At 48.2% G+C, this 22341-nt stretch overlaps 1 protein-coding gene across 4 annotated transcripts in view; it reads right to left on the bottom strand.

The window, feature by feature from the left end:
• The window catches only part of CD82 (CD82 molecule), a 38854-nt gene extending 16785 nt beyond the window's left edge, over nucleotides 1-22069 (bottom strand). Inside the window, exons 1-3 of one of the 4 annotated variants that reach the window (XM_050975193.1) lie at nucleotides 21637-21696; nucleotides 15246-15436; nucleotides 2746-2827 (exon numbers count right to left, since the gene is read on the bottom strand). In XM_050975193.1, coding sequence (XP_050831150.1) covers nucleotides 2746-2808 — 63 coding nt within the window. In that variant the 5' untranslated portion in view covers nucleotides 2809-2827; nucleotides 15246-15436; nucleotides 21637-21696. Of the gene's footprint in view, nucleotides 1-2745; nucleotides 2828-9901; nucleotides 9926-15245; nucleotides 15437-21636; nucleotides 21750-21919 lie in introns of those variants that run through there. The other 3 variants (XM_009102140.4, XM_030240283.2, XM_050975195.1) reach the window with 3 other exon arrangements.
• Nucleotides 22070-22341: the final 272 nt, after the last annotated feature.

Here is a 22341-nt window from a genome sequence, read left to right as displayed (position 1 = left end):
TGGTATCTTTTCTAGCAAGCAGGCAGGCAGTCCAAGTAACCTTCTTCCCTTCAAGCAAAGCAGGTCAAACCCCTCCCTGAAGTAAATCTCCAAGACTGCAAAATACCACTAAGTCCCTGAACTACTTCAGCCGTAGCAAGCGACCTTCTCACAGACCTCGAGCTGTAGAGAAGTGCTATTTCAATGACTAACTTCTAAAAAGAGTCACCAGCATCTCTCTACAGGCTTCAACCATCAGCAAGGCTGAAGAGCATGCTTTAGCCAGCCAGGGCTGGCCTGCACAGGGTGCAATCACATAGGCACAGCTCAAGGTCCAGAGCAGACACAGGGCTCTGTCAGCAGCACTGGCGCTCACCTTTGCTCAAGCACCCTCCTCACAAAGCTCAGCAGCTTCAGGAAAGCAGCACAAGGCATTCAAAACACATCTGTGCTGACAGCTCACAGAAACTCAATACAAGCAGTTTCTCTGCTAATTAATATAGCTCTACCACACTGTAGAAGCTCAAAAATTACCAACTACCTCCTCCCAATTCAGACCTTGAACAAGAATACTGGAAAAATGTCTCAAGTCACCTACTTCCTATAAGATGGAGGGATTAATGTATGCCACCTTCCTCAACATCTGGCACATACAAAAAGCCTGCCCTCAGTCAAGACAGAAGCACACTCAAAATCTTCACTCCAGACAAGTATCAAGCTCAGCCAGAACACAGTGGCTTTGGAGACCTCACTTCGACAGAGCCATCCGAGGGGAAGACAATGCTTGAGCACAGCAGGGTTAAAGAGCTCATTTAAAGCAGCTTCTCCCTTTAGTCAGCACAGACCTCCTCACAATACATCCTACCCTACAGTTTTTACTCTCCAGGTCCAGCTCAGTGAATCAGACCAGCTTTCCACAAGAGGGAGGGAGCTGGATGCTACACCAGAGGATTGGTTTGGAGCAGGGCATGCACAAGACAAAGAACAGCTACTTCCAATCACTTGCCACCCAAGACAGGAGTACTCAAACTGGAGTTCTCCAGGACCCAGAGAGAGATTCAGATTCTGCCATCCGCACAGTCTTGCAAAATATAGGAAAGTGCAGTCCAACAAAGCAGTTCAACTCTGCCTCCTAAGAGCACATCTCTCCCCACAGGCTGCCTGCAACCATGCCTGGCTCAGAAGAGCAGAAAGAGAAAGGCAACGTGGAATATAGAAGCCACAATGACCCTAGACAGCATACAGCAAAAACAGTGACAGTGCTTTAAGGTACAGCAGTATCTCAGGCTGTCATCTTCCTCCTTTCCTATATGCTAGGCTGGCTTTATTGAAGAGAACTTTCTCTACACAGAGATTAGCTAATGAACTCAGAGTAAGGTTTGGGCATTAAGGAAAACTAGACAGTGGCCAGATACTGGGCTTCAGCAAGACTTAAACACTGTCTTAACAAATACAGCTCTGCCTCCCAGGGTAGACTGGTTGTTATATGCCACTTAAAATTTATCACTTCTTCAAGAGAGGAGAGAGACTGGATGCTGCTATCTGCAGAGGAGTCCTGCACTAGTAGGAGGACAGGCCTGGACTCAGATGATTTTTTCCTGTCTTTAAAGTGGACTAAATCATACTCAGAAAAACCTAGTGGCACTCGAAATACCTCTCCTCTCCCTCCCAAGAACCTTCCCCATGGATGCTCTGAGCACCCCTGACTTTGGACCATTAGATTGCATTTACCTACTCTTGGGATGGAAGGAAACACAGAGTGCAAAAGTCAAGCACAGTAAGCCAAGGGAAACCAGATCCAGATGTGCCTCAAGTTCATCCTGTGTGCTACCAGCACAGTGCAGCTATGTAGGAAGCAGGAGTGAAGCTGTGTGCAGGGACAGAGACCAGAAAGCAGCACTCACCTTATCACAATTCACTTCCCTCCCTTCTCTCCCAGCCTGACCCCTCCTTTTCCTTACACATTGCACACAGGATACTGATATGAGACAGGCTATTTTCCCGCTGACATGTGGAAAGCTGAAACTTCCCCACCACACCATTCCACTGCAAGAAGGCATCACCAAGAGTACCATCACTGCCCACAGGACACACAACATCTAGGTATCAGAAGGATGCATGCAAGAAAGTGTGTGGCCCTCCCAGACCCAATCTGTTCCAAAAGGAGTTAGTCTTTTGCTAAACCTCGCACTTGAAAATAACTGCACCCAGTGGGCTGTTTTATTTCCCCAGACAAGCCTGTCCCAGCCTCCCCCACCTCCCCAACTCCATTTCAAACAGGAGACTTGGACTAATTCATCTTGTCACAAATCAAAACCAGCCGTTGGGACTCAAACAAAATTAGAGTTGCTCTTTGAAGCCTGGCTGGCCTATTTAGGAGGGCACTGCCACTACTTGGCAGGTTTTGCAGCTTTGCTGCTCAGAGACAGTTCAGCTGCTGCTCCAGATGTGTCAGAGAAAGTAGTTACAACTACTCTCCTTCCAGAAAGAACCCATAACTTCTGCTTTCCCTTCCCAGTGCAGGAATGGAGCTGTGTGCACTGGAGGCAGCAGATGGCTACTGGGAGTGGAGCCGCTTGGCATACCTGAGACAAACACAGCAGCTCTGATATCCCCCAAATTCAGGGGATTCACCTCCCTCCTTCCAAAACTGCGGCCATATTATTTAATGAACAAACTAGGCCAACATCCAGAAAAAAAACACATCTTCTAGCTAACTTTGGTCCAGGCCTTCCTTCTTACTCCAGAGATGCTCAAAATACTCACAAGGAACAGGAGATTGAAAAGGAAGAGGAAGTACTTGGTGACTTTTAGGCAGCCAGACCCCATCTTCTTTCACTTACGGGACCTAAGGGGAAAGCACACAGACAAGGAGTTATGTTACACACAGGTCCTCTGGGCACCTTCAGAGCAACACCCTTACCCTGTGCAGAGCTCTGGGTCACCTGGTGGGCCTCAGAGCACATGCACAGACAGCACAGAATACCAGAGCTGCCTCTTCAGGACAGTAAAACAGGACGCCAGCACCACACTACAGTCACTGCTGCCAAGATCTCCTGGAGAGCAACACAGAGCTATCAGCAGTTACAGAAGAGATTTAATCACAAATACACTGCTAATTCCATTGCTATTTATATGGACTTTGCAATAGTACAATCAATCAAAACACCAACCCTAGCAGTAGCTCCTGGTGGTGAAAAGTGATGGAAGCTACTTCAATTCCCTGACAGCAGTAAAAGAGATGCATGGAGCTTCTGGAACAACATAGATTATTAAGGGGATGGAGCACCTCTCTTGTAAGGATAGGCTGTGAGGATAAAACCTGTTCAGCCTAGAGAAGAGATGACAGAGGGGACCTCATCCATGTCTGTCAGTATCCGAAGAGAGGGTGCTAGTGCATTAACCAGGCTCTGCTGCATGGTGCCAAGCAACAGGACAAGGGGCAACAGGCAGAAACTGATGCACAGGAAGTTCTACCTTATCATGTGGAAAAGCAACTTTGCTGTGCATGTGACCACACACCAGAACAGATTGCCTAGAGAGGGTGTGTAGTCTCCCTCACTGGAGATATTCAAGAACCATCTGGACGCAATCCTGTGTCATATGCTCTCGGATGACCCTGCTTGAACAGGGAGGTTGGACCAGATGACCACAGTGGTCCCTTCCAACCATTCTGTGGTTCTGTCAGCTTTCCTGCTTCTCCTTCCTGGCCCAGAATCAGTTGTTTCCTAATAAACAACAGAGAACTTTTAAGTTCCTTAAAATTTGCTCTACCAAGCTCCTTGCTCCAAACACACCATGCCACTTTAAGAATCACCAACTCCAAAGAAAAGCAACAACAGGCCGGGGTCACCAGCCTGGCCTGGGAAGAAACAGCCCTAAGAGAGAGCAAGGTCAGCAAGTTCTCTGCTGTGAGCCTCAGTGTACCAAGGATCACCAGAGCCCAGTTCGTTCTTTTGTTCCAATCAAAGGCTTTCGCTTAATCCTATTAAATATTTAGGTTAACCCAGGAGCTAAACTGGTATGTGGGCCTTGTTATAACTGGCTAGCCTTCCCAACAAGCAATGGTCACCCTCAAATTACCAGGAGAGACCACAAGTCTGAACTCTGTGGCTCAAGCTGCTGCTCAAACTTCAAGGAATGCCATGACTAGAGACTGTGCTAAGCTCATCACTGCACAGCACTGATGTTATTGAGATGGGAAGCAGAAGAGATATAAAATGTCAGCCAGCTGTGCTGCAGGCTGGTCTCAAATCTTCTCTGTATAGCAGTCATTGCACCTAAGGAGCTCTTACTGCACAGCCGAGTTAGCAAGATCTCAGTCAGTTTTTCTTCAGTAACTCCTCAGGTCAGAGGCCATAAAGCCAGTGGCACCCAAAAGTAAGTCCTTCAAATGAGCCATGGAAAAGCCCTGTAATAGTTTCTGGTCCATATGTACAGCAAATATCAAACACACAGCATTGCCATTTTCAGTGCCCCCGGGTGCAGCCATCACCATGAGTTGGTTCTGTTCCAGCTGCATCACTACTAACGAGGAAAAGCGAGTGAAGGCTCTCTGTTAGCAGAATTCCTCCTTTCCTCTGCAGGAGAAATGTTCTCTCAGGCCACTAGTCCTGGAAGGTACCAACAACTAAGGCTGCACTTGGAGAGGATAACTAATATGCAAATTCTCCCATCTAGCTGGCTTGCTTCCTGGCTTCACCATGAACACATCTCCTCTTAATAGGATCACAAACCAGAGCCGGGCAGTCTAACCAGAATGCAAAGGCAGCCAGATCCCTAGGTGATGATGAATTTCTCTTGTGGGAGTTACAAATGTTTTTCTCTTCTTTAACCTAGCCAAGAACTAAGCTAGGTAACAACTTCCTGAGCAATGCACAGGACTTCTTACCTTAAGACTTCTGATCCCAGGTGCAATCCTCCTAATTTTCAAACTGGAGGGGCAAATCTCAGTACCCTCTGACTTACTTCCTAGCACTAAAAGCCGTATGCTGCCTATTTAAACTCAGTCCACGTTGTTTTGATTTGTCAGGAAAACAGATCTGCAAAGCTGTTAAGATCTTTATAAAAGTTATTTCAGCTAATTAAACAGCAAAGCAAGTTGACTGGGGAAGCAGATATGCCTGAGGTAACTAGAGTAAAATACTGCTTTCAGGGCTCTGCAGCTATTTGTTAAAGGCATACCATCTTCAATGTGCATTACAAATACAACCCCAAAACAAACATCAAACCCCAACTGTGCATTACAGCATTATGCACCATTCTCTTCTTGCCACAGGGCAATGTACCTCTTTCATAGCTCCGAGCCATGAAGTAATTCAAAGTACAGTCTTCATGTCAGAAGAGAAAAAGGGTCTTAAGTTTTTGCTTTGGGCTTTCAAGACACTTTAGAGCTTCACTGAAATATTACAGATTTTCCAGTTTTCCATTCTTGCAAATTAACTTACTTTTGTCCACTACATCAATGAAACTCCTCAAAACTTCATCTTCTGAAATTGCAGTCATGAGACCAGCAACACTGTCATACAGTAGAAGCAGAAGCTCAACAAAATTTGATATAGGGCAGGTTTGGAAGCAGATGAGCTTGGAGTTAGCACAACCAGGCATATCCAAATGCCACTCGGTACCAAAAAGCCAACTTAAGTACCATAGCTAGTGCTGCAGTAAAAGCTGAAGTTTGCCTTCTGAAGTTGGTTAAGTTTTGAGCCTTAATGTCTTGCAGCAATGCATGCAGAGGTTAACACATGAAGTCTGCAGCTTTCAAGTACCCCTGATTGTTCACAACTATTCGTTTTCCCTTCTCCCTCTTCACTCCTACTGCTCTGACCATTTGACTTTTCATCCCCAAGCAGCAACACCCACTCTCTTCAACAATCCTGTCCGTGCACATCCAAATTTTCCCGGTCATTCTCTAGATTGATGCCAGCTCTGTAGAGGATTTCACAAGACACCATCAGCTTGCAGAATGCATTTCTTCCAACCTCTCACTCTCCATCTTGTAAAGATATGCAGGATTACTAATGCAGTGCGCTGCTTTGAGGCACTACTGCCATAAAAACTTGGTTGCTAACACAGCCTGGTCAGCTGCTGTGAAGTTGACCAAGGGTGTTTCTTAGCCCACATTCAGACCCAGGACTTGAAGGGAGAACTAATTCCAGGAAGCCATCAATTGATCCAGAACTCAGGAGTTTCCCACCAGGAAGGAATGGAACAAGTCTTCACAGGCTAGACTGGCATCAGGGGATGACGTCCTGTCCCCTCCATGACCTCTAGGTCTTAAGCACATCGTTCTCCCAGCAACCGCAATGACAGCAAGACCTGCATGTGGAGCAGGAACACAAAATCCAGGACATGTGTGCCTGAGGAGATGCACACAGAGGCCTGCTTTGTCAGCAGCTGCAGAGGAGTCCCATCACAGCTCAGAGATTAACTTATTTTTGTCACAGGAGCCTGTGAAATTCCCAGTTCCCCTCCTGTAACAGGTGACCCCAGAGAAGGACAGATGGAGAGAGCTGAATACCTCTGCCTCCTGATCTGCATTGGCCACAGAGGCAGAAAGGGGAAAATTCATGTGCAGGTATTATAACCACATCAGTCAAGGGGCAGAGGGGCTAAGTTAATTTTTAATTGCAATTCTGCTCTATCCAATTAGATCCTGTACTGCCTCACCCAGCAAGCACTGCATGCTTGCTGCTCAGTGAAGTTAACGATATTTGGCCCAAGCTAGTTCTGTACATGCCTGGGCCACGCAGCTCTGCTGGGAAGGGCTCAGCCCTCCTCTGCAGCCACCCTCATGCTCACTCCACAGGTTTCTCCCTGATGAGCTCTGGCAGCTGAAACACCTCAGCTGCCAAGATACTGTACAGCACAAATAAGGGGCTCATTTATGAGGGCAGTGAAAGAAAAGAACCACAAAACAAACCAGAGCAGAACAGCTGCGGAAATCACTGTCTCAGTAGATTTACAAAAAAGTGCAAAGATCATGCAAACCCTTAAGGACAGCACACATGTTCCTAAGAGCACTGAGCTCTGTCAGTCAGTCCCAATACTCCAGCTCAGGCAAAGAGAATTCACATTTGACTGTATCTACATAGCCTGAGGGTGCTGTCCCTTCTTCTCCACATCCTATAGCTTAAGGAAATCATTGGTTACAAAGCAGCTGCAGGTTGTTTCTGTGTACTTTGACCAGTTGCTCCCCACCAGCACCCCTCAGGCTCTAACACAAGGGGACATAAAACAAAGGCAGACCCTACAGGACACGCTACTAGCAACTTCTAGGCTGGGATGAGGTCAAACACGCACCAGATTTGGCTTTGACAAGTTGCTATTTCCACTGCCCCCACAAACACCTCGAATGCCCTGTAAGGCTGGCACGATGGCTCAGATCTGCTATCCCTCCTGCCTACTCAAGGAGAAACTTCCAGTTTGACAGATGCAGAGATGCAGCTGCCAGCACTATGAACTAAGGTTCTGCAACATACCCTAAGGCTCCTGATCCTCCTTCTCATCTTGCACCTAATGTGGAAGTGGGGGGGATCTTTGGGTGAAAGTCCAGCTGATGCACTGAAGGAACCTCCAAGCCTCAAGTTGATCTCAAGCACTGCAGGTGCTTCTTGACACAACAAGCAAGCACCACCTTCCTCACTAAGGTTAAGTCTTAACACATTGCAACAGGTCATTTCCCTCAAGACATTACAAGGCCGGACACTCAAAATACCTAAAGCTGCTCCTGATCCAGTCTCACATCCCTGTCTTTTCTTTCTCACACCACAACACTGGCCAAAGTTAGCTGGATTTATTTGCAGACAGATTGACCAGGAAATCCTGGAGATGGAACTCCCACTGCTGTACTCAGGTTGCACAACTGGCTCCCTCTGCCCAAAGCAACTAGCAGGTGTCCCAGGAAGGGATCAGCATGGTTCCATAAAGATGTTTATCTGCACAGTAATTTGCATGAGGCTGAGGCCATTTTGAAGGCCTGTGCAGTTACTTTTTACAGTATTATCCCAACCCAGAAGCAGACTAGACATATAGCTGGATAGAGAACCACAGAAGCCAGCACACTAGAGTTGCTCACTAAATGGCCACTTCCCAGCTCCAAAGCAGACATCCCCATGCAGGAGAGACTGGGGAAGGGACAGCTCACAAAGCCATGGGGCTGAGGAGGTCATTCTTTGCAGGATTCTGAACCCTTGCACCCCAAAGCCCAGCTGCTTCTCTATCCATGCACATGCAGAACAGACATTTGGCCATCAGAAAGTCTCCTGATCATGACCAATGAGACAGGACAGCTTCACACAACAGTACCAGTTAATGAACAATGACAGAGTTACTAAGTCTCCTGTTAACCAGGTACATCACTGCCCTCAGGGCAGGGACTGTAAGTTACAGCCCCATTAACATACAAAGCATATCCTAAGGAGTTCATCTTGTTGACGTTAATACACAAAAGCCTTGGACTTTCAGTACACCTGGGAGGTACATCTTGTCTCTGGCAAGCAAATAACCACAGAGCTGATGAATGACCCAAGTCTGAATTCACTGAACTTTACTTTAAGCTTCACTGAGATAATACCAGCTGTGTAATGACCTTGAAAACATAAACAAGATTATGTTTGTCATGGAAGTTTTCCAAATAGCCTCTCTTCACAAGTTATAATGGAAGGATGGAGGGAGAAGCTGGATCATAAAAATTAAGGTACATATATTACATATTTTATATATATATTTAAATGTGTTAGCTCAGTGATACAGATACAGTTGCTTTTTGAAGGAATGTGTCAGTACAAGCGAGAAAAGTATTTCTGTATATTACAAATTTTGAAAACAGAACAAACCAGACCCTCTCTTCTTCCATCTACTACTACAGAGCTTCTTCTGAAATAATTGTCTGCAATGGTAGAGGAGATGGTGTGAGGCTAAGCACAGAGAGACCAGCACAGACACATCAGCCTGCAAACTGCAACATCACACTCAATTACCTGCAAACTTCAAACTACCAGCACAGACATGCACAGTGAGACCCTAACAGCATCTGCAAGACACCTGCAGGACAGAGACTCAAACGTGCATGCAGTCCCTCTGCATCTGCTACTCCTGGAGCAAAGGGAGCAGACTAGAGCAAGCAACAGCTGCAGAAAGTACTGCAGAAATATTACTAGAAAGAACAGATTTCTCAGGAATAGTTTCTAAGGGAACTTATCAGCTCACACTGCAAAGGCAGACTTGCTCCTGGCGCACCTGGCAAGACATGCAGCTTTTCTGTCTGACTTCTATAATTAATACACTATTGTGTGAATAATCTAACTAGCAACTGCATTCCCCAGCAAAACCCTGGATTAGAAAGCACCTGTAGGACTTCCTACGATGGCACAGATTTTTCAGTATGTTTAATCACAGCAAGCACATGTTGCATATTTTGTAAAAAGGAAATGCGTATTTTAGCAATGTACTTCTGATGCTCGACGGGAAGCGATCAGATATTTATAAACCACTATCACATCGTCAGAAAGAAACCAAGCCCACAGTTCAGTATCAAAGAGCTGCAGAGGTTGTAGAAGACGGTTCTTATCTCTATGTTTACAAGCAGTGTAACACATTTCGAGAACATCTGGCCTTCACACTTCAGTTTGAAAGCCAACATTTAAGAAGGGCTTCAGTCCCTATAACTGGCAAACTGAGAAAGTTCTTTGCTATTTTCAGCCTACACACTCATGCTTGCACAGCATGACAGTATTTGCAGGACAGCATTTCTCTGATTTAAGCAAAACTTTCCATACATCAAGACCAGAGATAGAACTCTGCCAAAAATGGGAGGAAAAAACTGATCCTAAACCCGACGAACCGTCCCAGAAGTAATTTGATTTTCCTCTCCCCCTCCAAAAAAAAAAAAAAAAAAGGCAGAACAAATTAATCAACTTACCAAAAATAGCAGACAGAAGAAATAGCCAAAAGTACAGTTTAGTGGACTTTCTCTTTTTAATTACCACACATCAGAATGTTAGTTGTGCAACAAGCTCTGCAGGTCAGGTCCAGAAAGAGGTCTCTACACTGACTAAAGCCAGCACACAATGCAGTAAAAATGCAGAGTTTTCACAAAACTGGTTGGGCAACTCTGTCACTTGACTACATTGGCTCTTTAATCGCTTCAACAGCAAGACCAGCTCAGCTTTGTTTTCTGCACTTGGAGCTGCCAGGCTGCAAACCTAACCTCTGAAATGGATGTGCCCACCAGCTCCCACTGCCATCTATCAGTGGCATCAGTGTGTCAAAAGCAGTTCCCCCTGCTCTGGCCTGCCCCACACCTCCCCACAGAGGAGCAACACCTGTGAGCAGCACCAGCACTCCAAACTGCAACAGGGAGACCAGCACAGACAAGGAGCATTCTGCTTGTGCTTACCTGCTTACCTGATAAGCCTCTCCCCAGCATGGTTCTGCAGCACAGGGGATTATTCCAAGGGCTTCCCTGTGCTAGTCATCAGCCTGGAAATCTCAGGTGCAAGTACATGCACAGGAGAGGCTCCCCTACCTCACTTCTAATGCAAGCAATGCCTTGGAAGTCAACAAGTTTCCTTTAAGGAGTTGCACAATATCCCTCCCAGTGCCACTTGGCTTGGAGACACCTTCCTCAGACTCTGCCAGAGCGCCCAAAAGCTACCACAATCCAGGCAGGAAGAAAGCCTTTTTTTCTATTTTATGAAACAGCAACAGAGACTGTGAGACTTAGGCAGGAGCCAGGTAGTATAACTGATTTTTATCTTTCCTGCCTCCTCCTCCCCCCATAAAATGCAAGAGGTCAAGGTCAAGGACTTTATACTGTAAAGTTCCTTTTCCAAACAAACTGGTTTTTAGTTACTTCCATTTTCTCAGATGCTAGGGCAAATAACTAGTGGGTGGTTAGTACAGCACACCCATGACAAACACGTTTCTGAGAAGCTACAGCATCCGCTTGGCCTGGGAAATGAGGATTTCCTACTCTTTGGTTCTTTTCAGGAATTAGCAGAGAAAGTAGTTTTACTTCAAGGGCAGGAAGTTTTCCACAGCTTAGCAACTCACACAACACAAACAAACAACTCCTCTTTCCACCTGCCCTCTGCTTATTGAGTCTTCAGACCCCACACCTCCACAGACAAGTGGATGGGGCTGAGCAGAGCCCCAACACCCAGCACAGGAAGGAAGCTGAGCTTACCCAGCACCACTGCCAGTAATTGCAGGTTCTCCTGGAGCTCATTTCATAGCTGAAGCCAGACACTTCCTAAAGTCAAAGTACTAGAGATTGCCTATTCAGAAGGGCATAGGGCAATAAGCACTCCCTTGTCCTTCTCAGATTAAACCTCTGGAGGAGCTCAGACACCCTGCCAAACTGTTCTGACTCACCAGAGCAATGAAGTCCCTTGCAGCTGACAGCCCACAGAAGATTGGAAGTGTCCTCTGCCACCAGGATTCTCCCCAAGACCTCTCCCCCTAGAGTACATCCACATGCTCTTAAGTGGCAGAAAGTCAAAAAAAACAAGCCAACAACAAACCAAAAACCCAATACCCACCAGAAAGCAAACAGTAGAGGCCTCTGGCTTGTTATTCTAAATGACTGGGAAGCTTTAGAATTAAGTAATCTTCCTTGAACAAGAGAAGAGACAGGCTAATAGTCTACTTTAATCATATCACATGCTTTGTATCAGACTCTTTGCTGACAGCAAGGCATTGATCTAAAGAAGCTGTGGCTTTAACCATTTAGCCCACAGATTAAGTAGAGCTGGAAGAGTACTGCAAACCCATCATGAACGAAAAGTGAAAAGAAGTTCTACTGGCACAGGAAAGTGCCTCAGACCACAAGGGGATACATCTTTTGGCTTGTTACCAGAAACAGTCCTTTTACTATTTGTAATTTCAAAAAACTTGGGCTTTGCCAAATAGACATTTTGCTAAATTTAGCTACCTAACCACTCCTGTGTCCCTGCTAGTACATTGGCACTGCTACCTGGGATTCTAGAGCAGAAGAGCACAGATCAGCAGCTGCAGCTATCACCCCTCTTCAGCAAGGTCTGCCCTACCATCCCCACGGGACTCCAATCTGAAGGCCCCCACTGCAGGCTGACAGTACAAGAATCAGAAGTACAGGATTCCTGCTAGATTCTCACACAAAGTACCTCATGATCTCTTCCAGATTTGCATACCAGGGCAGAAAAGGGAGGCAACTCAGCCAAACCATTTGTTACAAGCAGTCAGGGTCAGCTGAGCCTGGGGTCTCCAAACTCAGCAGTACAGTCACACACACTGTGTGTGGCAGCAGTGACACAGCCACAGAAGGTTACTCCCGGACCCAGCCTCTGCCCCAGAAGAAGCTGTACTTCCACCAGACCATCCCAGGGTCACAGGAGACCTTATGCCCTGCTGGAGCATGGTCTGCCCTGCTGGAGCATGGTCTGCCCTGCTGACACTGGGAGCATTGTCACAGACAGTCTGAGGATGAACATTTCACAACATCCTGAGTTTCACGCCACAGATGCCACTTGACACTACCAAAGGGTACGAATGAAAAGAGAAAGCTGGAACTATAAAAAGCTCCTGAGGAAGAGATTCTGTCTCAAGCAGCCCCTCTTTCCAAAATGATGACATACAGAGGGCAGGAGGGCAAGAAAAGCCCTAAAGTGCAGGACTTTAAATCACAGATATTTTGAGTCACTTCCTGCTGCTCAAAAACATTCACCTCAACCACATTTTCCCTCTCCAACATCATGGTAAATAATATGAATAATTTCATATTTGTAACTGGTAGTACCTGGCCACAATAGCCAAACCCCTTGCTGCCCTGATCAGTGTGAGGATGCAACACAGAAGCTATTTCAAAACTTGCTCTGGAACAGTCAGTCCTAACAGGGGCTGCTTTACAGTCTCTCAGATGTACAGCAGCATTGTCCAGCACTTTTTCCTTTCACCTTTAGAGAACACTCTCCTCATGCCAAGTTCTTCTGACAGGAGACAGAAAATGGAAAAGAAAGCAACATTGTACAGCAGTAAAGAGCAACGCTGTGAGGAGCAAGAATAACACAGCATGAGCTGTAACAGAAGCTGCAGCGAAGCTGCTTTGTTCCCAGTCTAAGCATTTTAGGAAGTGAAATGCCACAATAAGAAATCTCAGCGGGACAGGGCTGGAAAGCAAAGGGGTCCTCTAGAAAGGTGCTCCTTAGCTAGTTGGAAGAGATACCCAAAAACTTTTGGTTGCCCTTCTATGAAGACGGTCTGGAACTCCAAGGCAGGCTGCAATCCACACAGGGGTTTTGCTACCCTGATGATTGTTACATTACCATGCAGGCAATCCCAGCAGAGTTAACTGGAGCAATATAAAAACATTGGTTAGTGACAGACCTGCCACCTGCAGTTAAGATCACTCCTCCAACACCACCCCAAAAAAAGAAAATAATCAATCAATCCTTCTAAGCAATCCATGTGTAGATTCTGGACAGAACTGTTTCAAGCCAAGAAGAACAGACATATGGGATAGGTTCCCTAGGAATTTGGCAGTTAAAAAAGACAGCAAGACTTTGAAAAGCTGGGTCTGTTTTGGGAAAAAGAGGGGCCTCCTTGGAGTCTCCAGACCTATGCACAGTGGTCTGGAAAACGGGTTCAGCTGAACCTGAACCAAGAGAGGCTGGGTGGCCTTTTCTTTCCTGAAAAGGTCTCCTTTTCTATATTTAGAGCATAAATATTTCCGAAGACTATTTGATGGAGGAATGCTAAAAGAATAAGACGGAAAAGAGTAGTTCAGAGGTATTTACTTTAAAATAAGAAAGAACTCAGAATAACTAATTTGCAAATAATCCAATGAGCCTCACTGCAAACATAAATGCTCCCATTTCAGGGAGAAAAAAAATGCAGGCTGTTCCATCTTTAATCAGTAAATCATGATTGAGGCTAAGACTACTTCATAATAGGATTGCAGACACAATTTTTTTCTTGCTTGCCTCTGTCCCACCGCATTGCTGTCTTTCCCCTCACAACCCACCTGGTTTTATTTCACACTGAGTTCACAATTTTTAATCAAGGCAAACTCAGCAATCCCCTAGAACTACAGCAAGAGGTCTCATGCATGCTACCTGGGCAGGTTATGGCTGTCACACATGGCTCCCTTGGCCCCCAGCATACACATCTACTGCTTGCTAGTGCAGCAGCTTGAAACCCAGCCCAGCAAAGCCCCATTGCCTGCTCCTTCTCCCACCCATCACAGGGCACCAGAGCTGAGATCCTGGGCACAGGAATAACCTATGAATAACCATCAGACAGCACCACACAGCTGCTGACCTGCCTCAGCTCACACATGACTGCACAGGCTGTTCTTCCTGACAGCAAGCACCCGGTGGCAAAGGCTCTTTCTCTTCTGGGCAAACAGGGAGCAACTGTTAGGTTCCCAAGGGGCAGCACTGGGTGCATGGCCACCTACTTGTAGACACACCAGTGGGTCTTGCCAGTGGCTGACAGCTGGGATAGGAAGAGGTTTCCTATCTGCCTGAAGCTACACAAAGTAGGAACCTAGTGTTTTACTACAGGATCAAGTCTAAATCGCTGCCACAACACCCTTCAAAGCTGCAACATGATGGACTGGTAATGAATGCAGAAACACTCAGGCTCTGAGGCCACCAGCACGACTGCAGCACCAAATCAAAGAAGCCTTTGAGGTCTTGGACTTGGGAATTAAAACAGTTTGCCATTCCTCAATATAGCCCTTCCTTGAAATAGTCTCTTCTGCCAAGGCAGCAGCCAGTTTGATGCAGTTTTTGACATTAAAAAATTCCCAAGAAGTTTTGGCAGCTGCCTTTTTGTCACCTCAGTTTCATTCCAGGAAGCCCTGAGTCAGAACACCTCCCCTAGCGAGAAAGGGCAAGAGGAAACTCTGACATTTCGGGTCCTCTCACATCAGGCAGGAGAAGCACCAGCAGCTGTGGGCATCACCAACCCCTCAGGAGCAGCCAGGACCACCCCAATTATAGCTGCACTTGCACAAAGGGTTCTCACCCTTGGAGGATCTGGAGCAAAGGAGCTGCTGAAATGTATGCACAGGGAGCAGCCACCCCTGCAGCAAGACCCACGTGGAGGGAGAGGCTGGGGCCCACTAGCAAGGCTGATCTATCACACAGGGCTCCATTCCCCCACTCCACCAGCCTGCAGGAACTCCTCCTGTACCTGGAGCCTCTCTCCCCCCACTCCTGTGCAGTCCCCTGAGAGGGGTGCAGCAGACCCCTTGAGAACCAAGGGAAGGGCTGTGCCTTTACCTTGTTTCACATGGCTCACCAAGGCTTCTCCCCACAGCTGTGGTCTAGCACTGTTCCACACAGCAGCTGCTGAGCAGAAGTCCTCTCTAATTAAAAGAGCTTCCTTCGGGAATAGGCAGATTCACAGCACAGCTCCGAGCGCTCTTTAGCTATTCCATGTGCATAGCTGCCAGCCTGCATCAGAAAGGGACCTGAATGCAAAGAAGAGTCCAGCAGCTTCTTAGACTGTTGGGAAAGTACATTTAGGCAACTGGAGTTTTATCTGGTCCTCCCTCCCCTCAAAAACCTCAGAGGTGAGCATAATTAGACCTCCTGCCTACCTTTTAAGCCCCAATTTCTTCCATTATGCAGCACAGATGCAGCAGCATAGCTCCTATATCTGTTTGGTCGGTGCAAAACACAAGGCAGCAGCAAGGGCAAACAGCCTTGCTGACCTGCAGGTCAGCAGTCTGTCTCCTTAATCTGAGTCCTGCTCTGCTTCTGTGTTTTAGAGGACGCCTAGCTCCATGACACAGTAAAGGGAGTGAGGGGACCAAAAGGCCGAGGAAGCACACTGGGAAGTTGAGGACATTCCAGCAAAGCCACTCAAGACTGACTCATCACCAGCAACTTCAATCCACAACAGACACATGACCAGCTCCACAGCAGGCAAGAGGACACTTTGTGCCACATGAAAGAAGCCCCAGAACCAATGCAGCCCTAGAGACAGTGTCCTGTTACCACAGCACTCAGAACAGCACCCTTTTCTGAAGAGTACTCTACAAATTAACTGATTACAAGAAGAGAGGAGAGGAGCAGAGCAGTCTGCATAGCAGCTTTCAAAAGCAGGCATAGCTCTGGGGATTAAAGTCCAAAAAACCCCTTGACACTGTCACCACTGAATACAGAACTTCTTTTCAATTTCTTTCCACACACATTCCAAGTAATGCTAAGTAAGCCATTTGCATGACCAAAAAGAAATCAGGAAAAAAAAAATATAGGAAGGGAATAAGACATTCCCAATACAAATATTTTTTCCTCTATTACTAGAACACTTAGAAACTGAAATGCCACAAAAGGTAAAGAAACATTCCTGGAAAGGTCTAACTAGATTAAGTTAGTACACATAATCTATTTAATTTAGACTTTGCAATTGATTCCCAACAAAACGGCTAACCATCTATCACAGGAGACAAGCCAGCTCTGGGCATTTAGGACTTGCATATTCTTATATTATGGGATGACAATAGCAGCCCTTGAAGTCCTAGTCAAGTGCCAAAGATGCCCTTTCCACACCTGCCCTGCATGCTGTTCCAGAAGCCCAGCACCAACACAGCTCAAGTCGTGGCCCCCCAGCAACCCAAAGCACAAAACCCCAGAATCAGGTCGCTCGAACCTGTGCCAGTCTGGTGCACCAGCCCAGGCAAAACCAGCATCCTGGAGCAGCTTACTTTTAAAACTAGACAGACAAGCTGCTGCATGAAGCCTCTCCTGTAGAGGCAGGAGCTGAGGGCATCGCATTCCTGTGTGGTCCCTTGAACCCATCCTGGCAAGGGCACAGAAACCTCATGGATTACAGAGGCAGTGACGCAAGCAAGGTGCTGGAGAAGAATGTGTTTAGATCCAGTGACTGTAACCCCTTTTCCAGAACAACTCTGGGAAACAGCCTCCTTCATTCCCAACAGCATGTTCAGTCCCTGCTGTGCAAACCCCTCTGAGATAATTCCTTTCCTTTCCCAAATTACCCCCTTGACAGTGGGAACAGGAGGGACCAAGGGCAGTTCCCAACTCCAGCTGTGGGATGATCAGCTCAGTTCAAGGTGCATGGCTGCAGCTCTGACAGCTCATCGGTTCTTTTGCTTGCCTGTGAGAGACTGAAGCAGATTTGTTGTGCCTACAAAGGGAACTCCCCATTATATAACTTCAAATCTTCAGGCTGCTGGATATCCTAATGTATACAGTTCATCCCCAGATCAGCATTTCTCCAGTACACATGGCCATGGGATTATCATCATACTGGAAGAGATCAGCAATCTGCTTACAGCTCAGTAACAATTTTGTGGTAAAGGATAAAGCGCTTTCATGATGCACCTGCCTCAAGGCTGTGCTGCAAAGCAACCAAAATCAGCAGCCCAGCAGCATCCTGAACAAATTCCACTAGTACTTTGCTTTTGTGCAAGGTTCTTCCTCTGGTCCTTCTCAGTTTCTGAGCTCCCTAAAGACAGGGCACTTACCACACCAGCAACTTTCAGATATTAAGTACATGCACAGGACTTTGGTTTGACTTGCTTTTAAACGGTGGTGTCCCTGTAGGTGGTGTCCCAGTTCTGAAGCCCCACCAAGGAGACGAAGAACTAGAGCAGTCAGCCAGACAGCCTGTGCACACACCTCTTCCCACAGGACAAAGCCTGTCCCCAGCTTAGTCTCCTTCCCTTTCTCCCCTATATTTACTTTGGATGAGCCACAAACCACCTAGTTTCTCTGTGTTCAAAAAGACATATGCTTGGGTTCAGAGCTGGCAGTCTCCAATCCCTGTTCCCATCCCCACAGGCTACTGTTTTATTCCCTTTTTCTTCTCTGATCTGCCAGACAGTCCCTTCCACAGAGCTGCTCACAGTAACGCCTCATCCTTCTTCCAGAAAATTAGCTAGCTCTGAATCTGACAGTGCACACAAGAAGTGATTTAAGCAATCTCCACTACGCAGTTCCTTTGCTTCACTTATCACCCCATCTAGACTGAAGTCAGCCATTAACTGCTTCACTGTTTCCAGGCCCTGATAGCCCAGAGAGCTTTCAGCAAACAGGCTGTGCCACAGCCAACCAGCCATCAAGGAACTGCTGGCGCTGACTGTGCCTCCTGTATTATTCCTTTTCCCATGCCAAGACAGCCTGTAATTTTTAGCCTTTCCTCCATTTCATTCCCTCTAAGAATACAGAAGAGCCAAGAAGACACAGAGGTGGTTAGGTAATGATTGCATCTCACTAGACAGCTAAAGGAAAGGTGGCTCACTCAGCCATCCCTTCACACGTATATCATTAATCAGTAGCCTGTAGAAAGCTCCAATCCCACATTCCTCCAACAGATGCATTAGTGCAAGGACACAGTTTATTTCTTTGCCCATTAAAGCTGACAAGCACATGGTGGTGGGTAGCCTACAGAGCCCAGCCACCCCTTTGCTACACAAAAGGACTCCAGGACTCTGGATGGCATAATCCGTGTGCAGAGACAAATGAAGACAGGGAAGGAGAAGAAGGGGATATGGATGTCATGATCCTATTTTAGAGAGGTGAAGTTAAGGCACTCTAGGGTGAATGCCATAATTCTTGGCAGTAATAAGTTAGCTTTGGTGCATGTAAGTTTTTCCACAGTGGAAACAGAGGAGTAAGTGCAAGAAGGCTGTGGCTCCAATCACCCCTTGTTACACAGGCCCACTGGAAATAACTGCTACCTCCTTCAGCCTTCCAAGCTACTCAAACAGAGCCTGAGCCCGGACAGAACCCACGCCTTCTAGCACCTCCCACTCACTGGCCAAGAGAAACCAGACCAGGAAAAAGGTGGCTGCCATGCCACAGCCACCATTAAAGCAAAGAAACAATTACAGCTTCAGCTAGCATGGGGCATGATCCAAGTCCCAGCATCCCCCTGGCACTCCCATAACAGACCCTATCCCATCAGGGCCCAAAGGTCTTTGTGGCAATGCCTTTTGCCTGGGCTATGTGCCTCCTGCTGCAGCAATGCCAGCAGGCACCAAGAGCCACAGCCACAGCTTGAAATGTGTCCTGGGGCCTGTGGTTATCAAAGGTCTCAAAATTCCCACCAGCATCCCTCTGACTTAAACATCTACTGGATAAACACCTGCAGTCCTGAACAGACCCTTACTGCCTTACAGCTATGAGACCAGAAGAGTGGTAAATCTACCCTTGGTTACAGTCAGATGAGAAATTTCATGTGAAACCACCCCTTGCACTTCAAAGAGCTTGAAGCAGAGTGGTTTGAGTAGCAGGGACAAGAAAACCTTCATGGAGCTGTGGGAAGGCCTCGTTAGAGCATTTCCTGCAGCAGCTCACGGTTGTAGGTCACACTACACCTGCCTGTCACCGGAGAACTAAAATAGAGACAATAACAGTAAAGAAGAGAGTCCAGATGAGCCACATCATTAAAGCCACTAAATCCTCTTAAGGGAGGAGCTTCCATGCAGCAGGACAGAGATTGCCCACAGGGAGGGAGGGTTCTCTCCAGGCACTCAGCTTGCGTCTTGCTCTATTTCTGTCGCACACAGGTAGGAAGCTGAACAAACACTGCAAAGCTTCACCCAGCCCTGCAGCACAGGGATGAGAATGTCATCTCAGTGGCCCCCAGAGCTCTTGACAAGGATCGAGAAATGCAGCCGAAGAGGGGTTTAGGTCCAAAGAAGCTACACCAAGCAAAGATTTTCTGGCAGCAAGATCCTTCTCTAAAAGGGGTGCTAAATGACACAATGTTAGGAGTGAGGAGAGGCTACTCACTCCTCTGAGCCACTCCAAATCCACACACAGGCTTGCAGAGCAGTTGGCAAAGGCTCCTCTCACCTGTGTGGGCTGCCCAGCATGAGCAAACATCCAAGGATTTTATTTTTTTTTTGTAAAGAAGCACAACTGCAGCTCTTGGAGTTCTGCTCCCACCAAAGGGCCAAAAACAAATGTAAATGTTAAAAACCACCTCACTGTTGCAAGAGGTTCTGCTATGGAACACTGGCAGGTCTCTGATGCCCTTGCAGTGACACTGCAGAACAGGTTGCTGACTGTACCACCCAGTGCCCTTCTACCTCATTAACACTTTCTTCCCACTTAGTGCTCATGAAGTATTTAGTAAGAGCTGAGTAATTTGTCATTTTTACAGTTTGTCATATGCTTGACATCAGCATACAGCAGCACACTCCTGAGACTACTGCTCTCACTAGACACCTCCATCTAGATTTTCAGAGCAGTGTTTCGACACTTTGACCTTGTGGTCCACCAAAATTATTCTAGCCGCAGGCTTCTGCTTGACAGTTCTCATGCAGTGAGCAAGCTTCACAGCAGCAGGCTCACATCTCATGCCTTGAAGGGGATTTTTCTTAAGCCCAAGATGTCTGAGAAAGTTAAAAAAAAAAAAACCAACAAAAAAAACCCATGGAGAGGAAGTATCAGTGATGGCCAATTTCAAGACAGCACTCTCCAGCTGTTCACCCTCGCCTGCACAGAAGCTCTCGGGTGTTGTCAGAAGCTAACAACCCAGAGGCCTCACAAGTGGTGGGATGTGTTACATCCCTGTGAACTTCTACCCTCAACAGCAGCTCAAACACCTCAAAGAGCAGCTCTTCTCCCCAGCCACTATCTCTGGGAGCACTGCAATAGGACACTGCCCTCCCTTGCACAGCTAGTAAGTTTCAAGCTCTCATACACAATATGCCAGAGCTTGTCCAAGACTTAGGAACACTTTATCCTAACCTAGCTTTACAGTTTACTGAATCCAACATTTAGATCCCAGGATGGCTGGGTTTGGGTTCTTGGTTTCTTATTTTTTTGCACCAAACACCCCATTTTACATGCAAGCATTCACAGCAGAGCTTTAATGCTCTGGGGCAGAATCAGCATGCCTGGAGTGCAACAAGCCGCTATCCCCTAATCAACAGATTTGTTACCAGTCACATTGCAAATGAATTCTCATTTACATCTATCCAGCTGTTGAACTGCAAGCGCTACTCTGAACTGCTCACAGGGAAATTAAAAAGGAAGGAAGGAAAAAGGGACACAGCAGGCTGGGCCAGCACCAGATTTCTGTAGTCGGAATAGGGTAAAATCGCTACGGAAGCATCTAATCCACATCTTGGAAATCAATCAAGACAGAGCCGACTGAAGCCAGCTGTATGCCCCGTCTCATCAGCAGGCAGCAGAGGCACTCGGACGATATCCCCGCACAGCAGCAACCCGCCGGGCCAGCCGGACCCGCTCCTGCGGGCACCGCGTCCGCTGCACCTGGCCGCGGTCTCAGGTCGCACAGCAGCTTCGCCAGGGGATCGCAGCTCAGCCCCCGACTCGAGTGTGGAGGGCGCGCCTGGGGGCGCCAGCAGCGGGGACTGGCGCCCCGAGCGGCTCCCCCGGCCCCGCAGGCACCCCGGCCGGGAGGGGCGCGGGGGCTGCCCGGGGCTGCCGGCCCCCGCCGGGGCTGCCGAACCGCAGTGGGAGCTCCTGCCCTGGCCACCAGAAAGCCCCGCAGAAAACCCCCGGGAAGTCTCCGCCGGTCACGGCCCCTGTCCCGCCACGCCGAGACCCCCGGGTCGAGAGGAGCGGGGTGCCCGGGCGCGATGGAGGGAGTCCCGGCCTGCGCCTCCCCCGCCCGTGCCGCGCCGCTCCCGGGCCGCTCTGGGGGGGGCGGCCGCAGCGCGCCTACCTGCTCCGCTCGTCGGGCTGGGCACGGCTGAGCTCGGCGGAGCGCTCCCCCCTCCGCCGATGTGGCCCCCGGGGCGGAGCCGGCGGCTGCGCTGAGCCGGCCCCAGGGCGGACTCTGCCCGGCCCCTGCCGGGTGCTGCGCAAGCCGGCGCCTCGTCCGGGCCCGCCGTACCCACGGCCGTGGCTCTTGGGCCGCCCGGGGCTCCGCGCAGCGCCCGGCACTGCCCGCTCCGAGCCCGTCCTGCTCGCTCTTCACACCGAGTCTCGAGTTTTCCACTGCCCACCTGTGCGGCCTTGGCCGCTGCCTCCTCCTGTCCACCCGAGCCCAAAGCAGCCCGCTCCGCTCGGGCAGGTGGCCGGGCAGCGCGCTGGGGCCCTTTGGCCTGCTCGCTGCACTTGCCGTGAGCCCGTCTCCTCCCGCGAGCGCCCTGTCTGGCCCGCCAGTAGGTACAACAAGCGCACACAAACACCCCTTAAACCTCTTTAAGGCCGCTCGCCTTAAAGACAAGCTTGTCTGGTGCTGCGAGATGCACACTGCCTCCCTGCACAGTGAAAGCAAGCATGATGACCCACCGAAAGATTTTTCTAGTGGGCTATTTCGCTGCCCCAGTGAATCCTGTAAACATCAACCAGGCTGCACATTGTTCCCCCTCGAAACCCTGTTAAGCTCTTGTTTGCCCCAGTGCCTCCAGCACTGTGAAGATTG

The sequence above is a fragment of the Serinus canaria genome, chromosome 5, assembly GCF_022539315.1.
Source record: "Serinus canaria isolate serCan28SL12 chromosome 5, serCan2020, whole genome shotgun sequence".
Taxonomy (NCBI): Eukaryota; Metazoa; Chordata; class Aves; order Passeriformes; family Fringillidae; genus Serinus; species Serinus canaria.
This window is presented reverse-complemented; position numbering and strand designations above follow the sequence as displayed.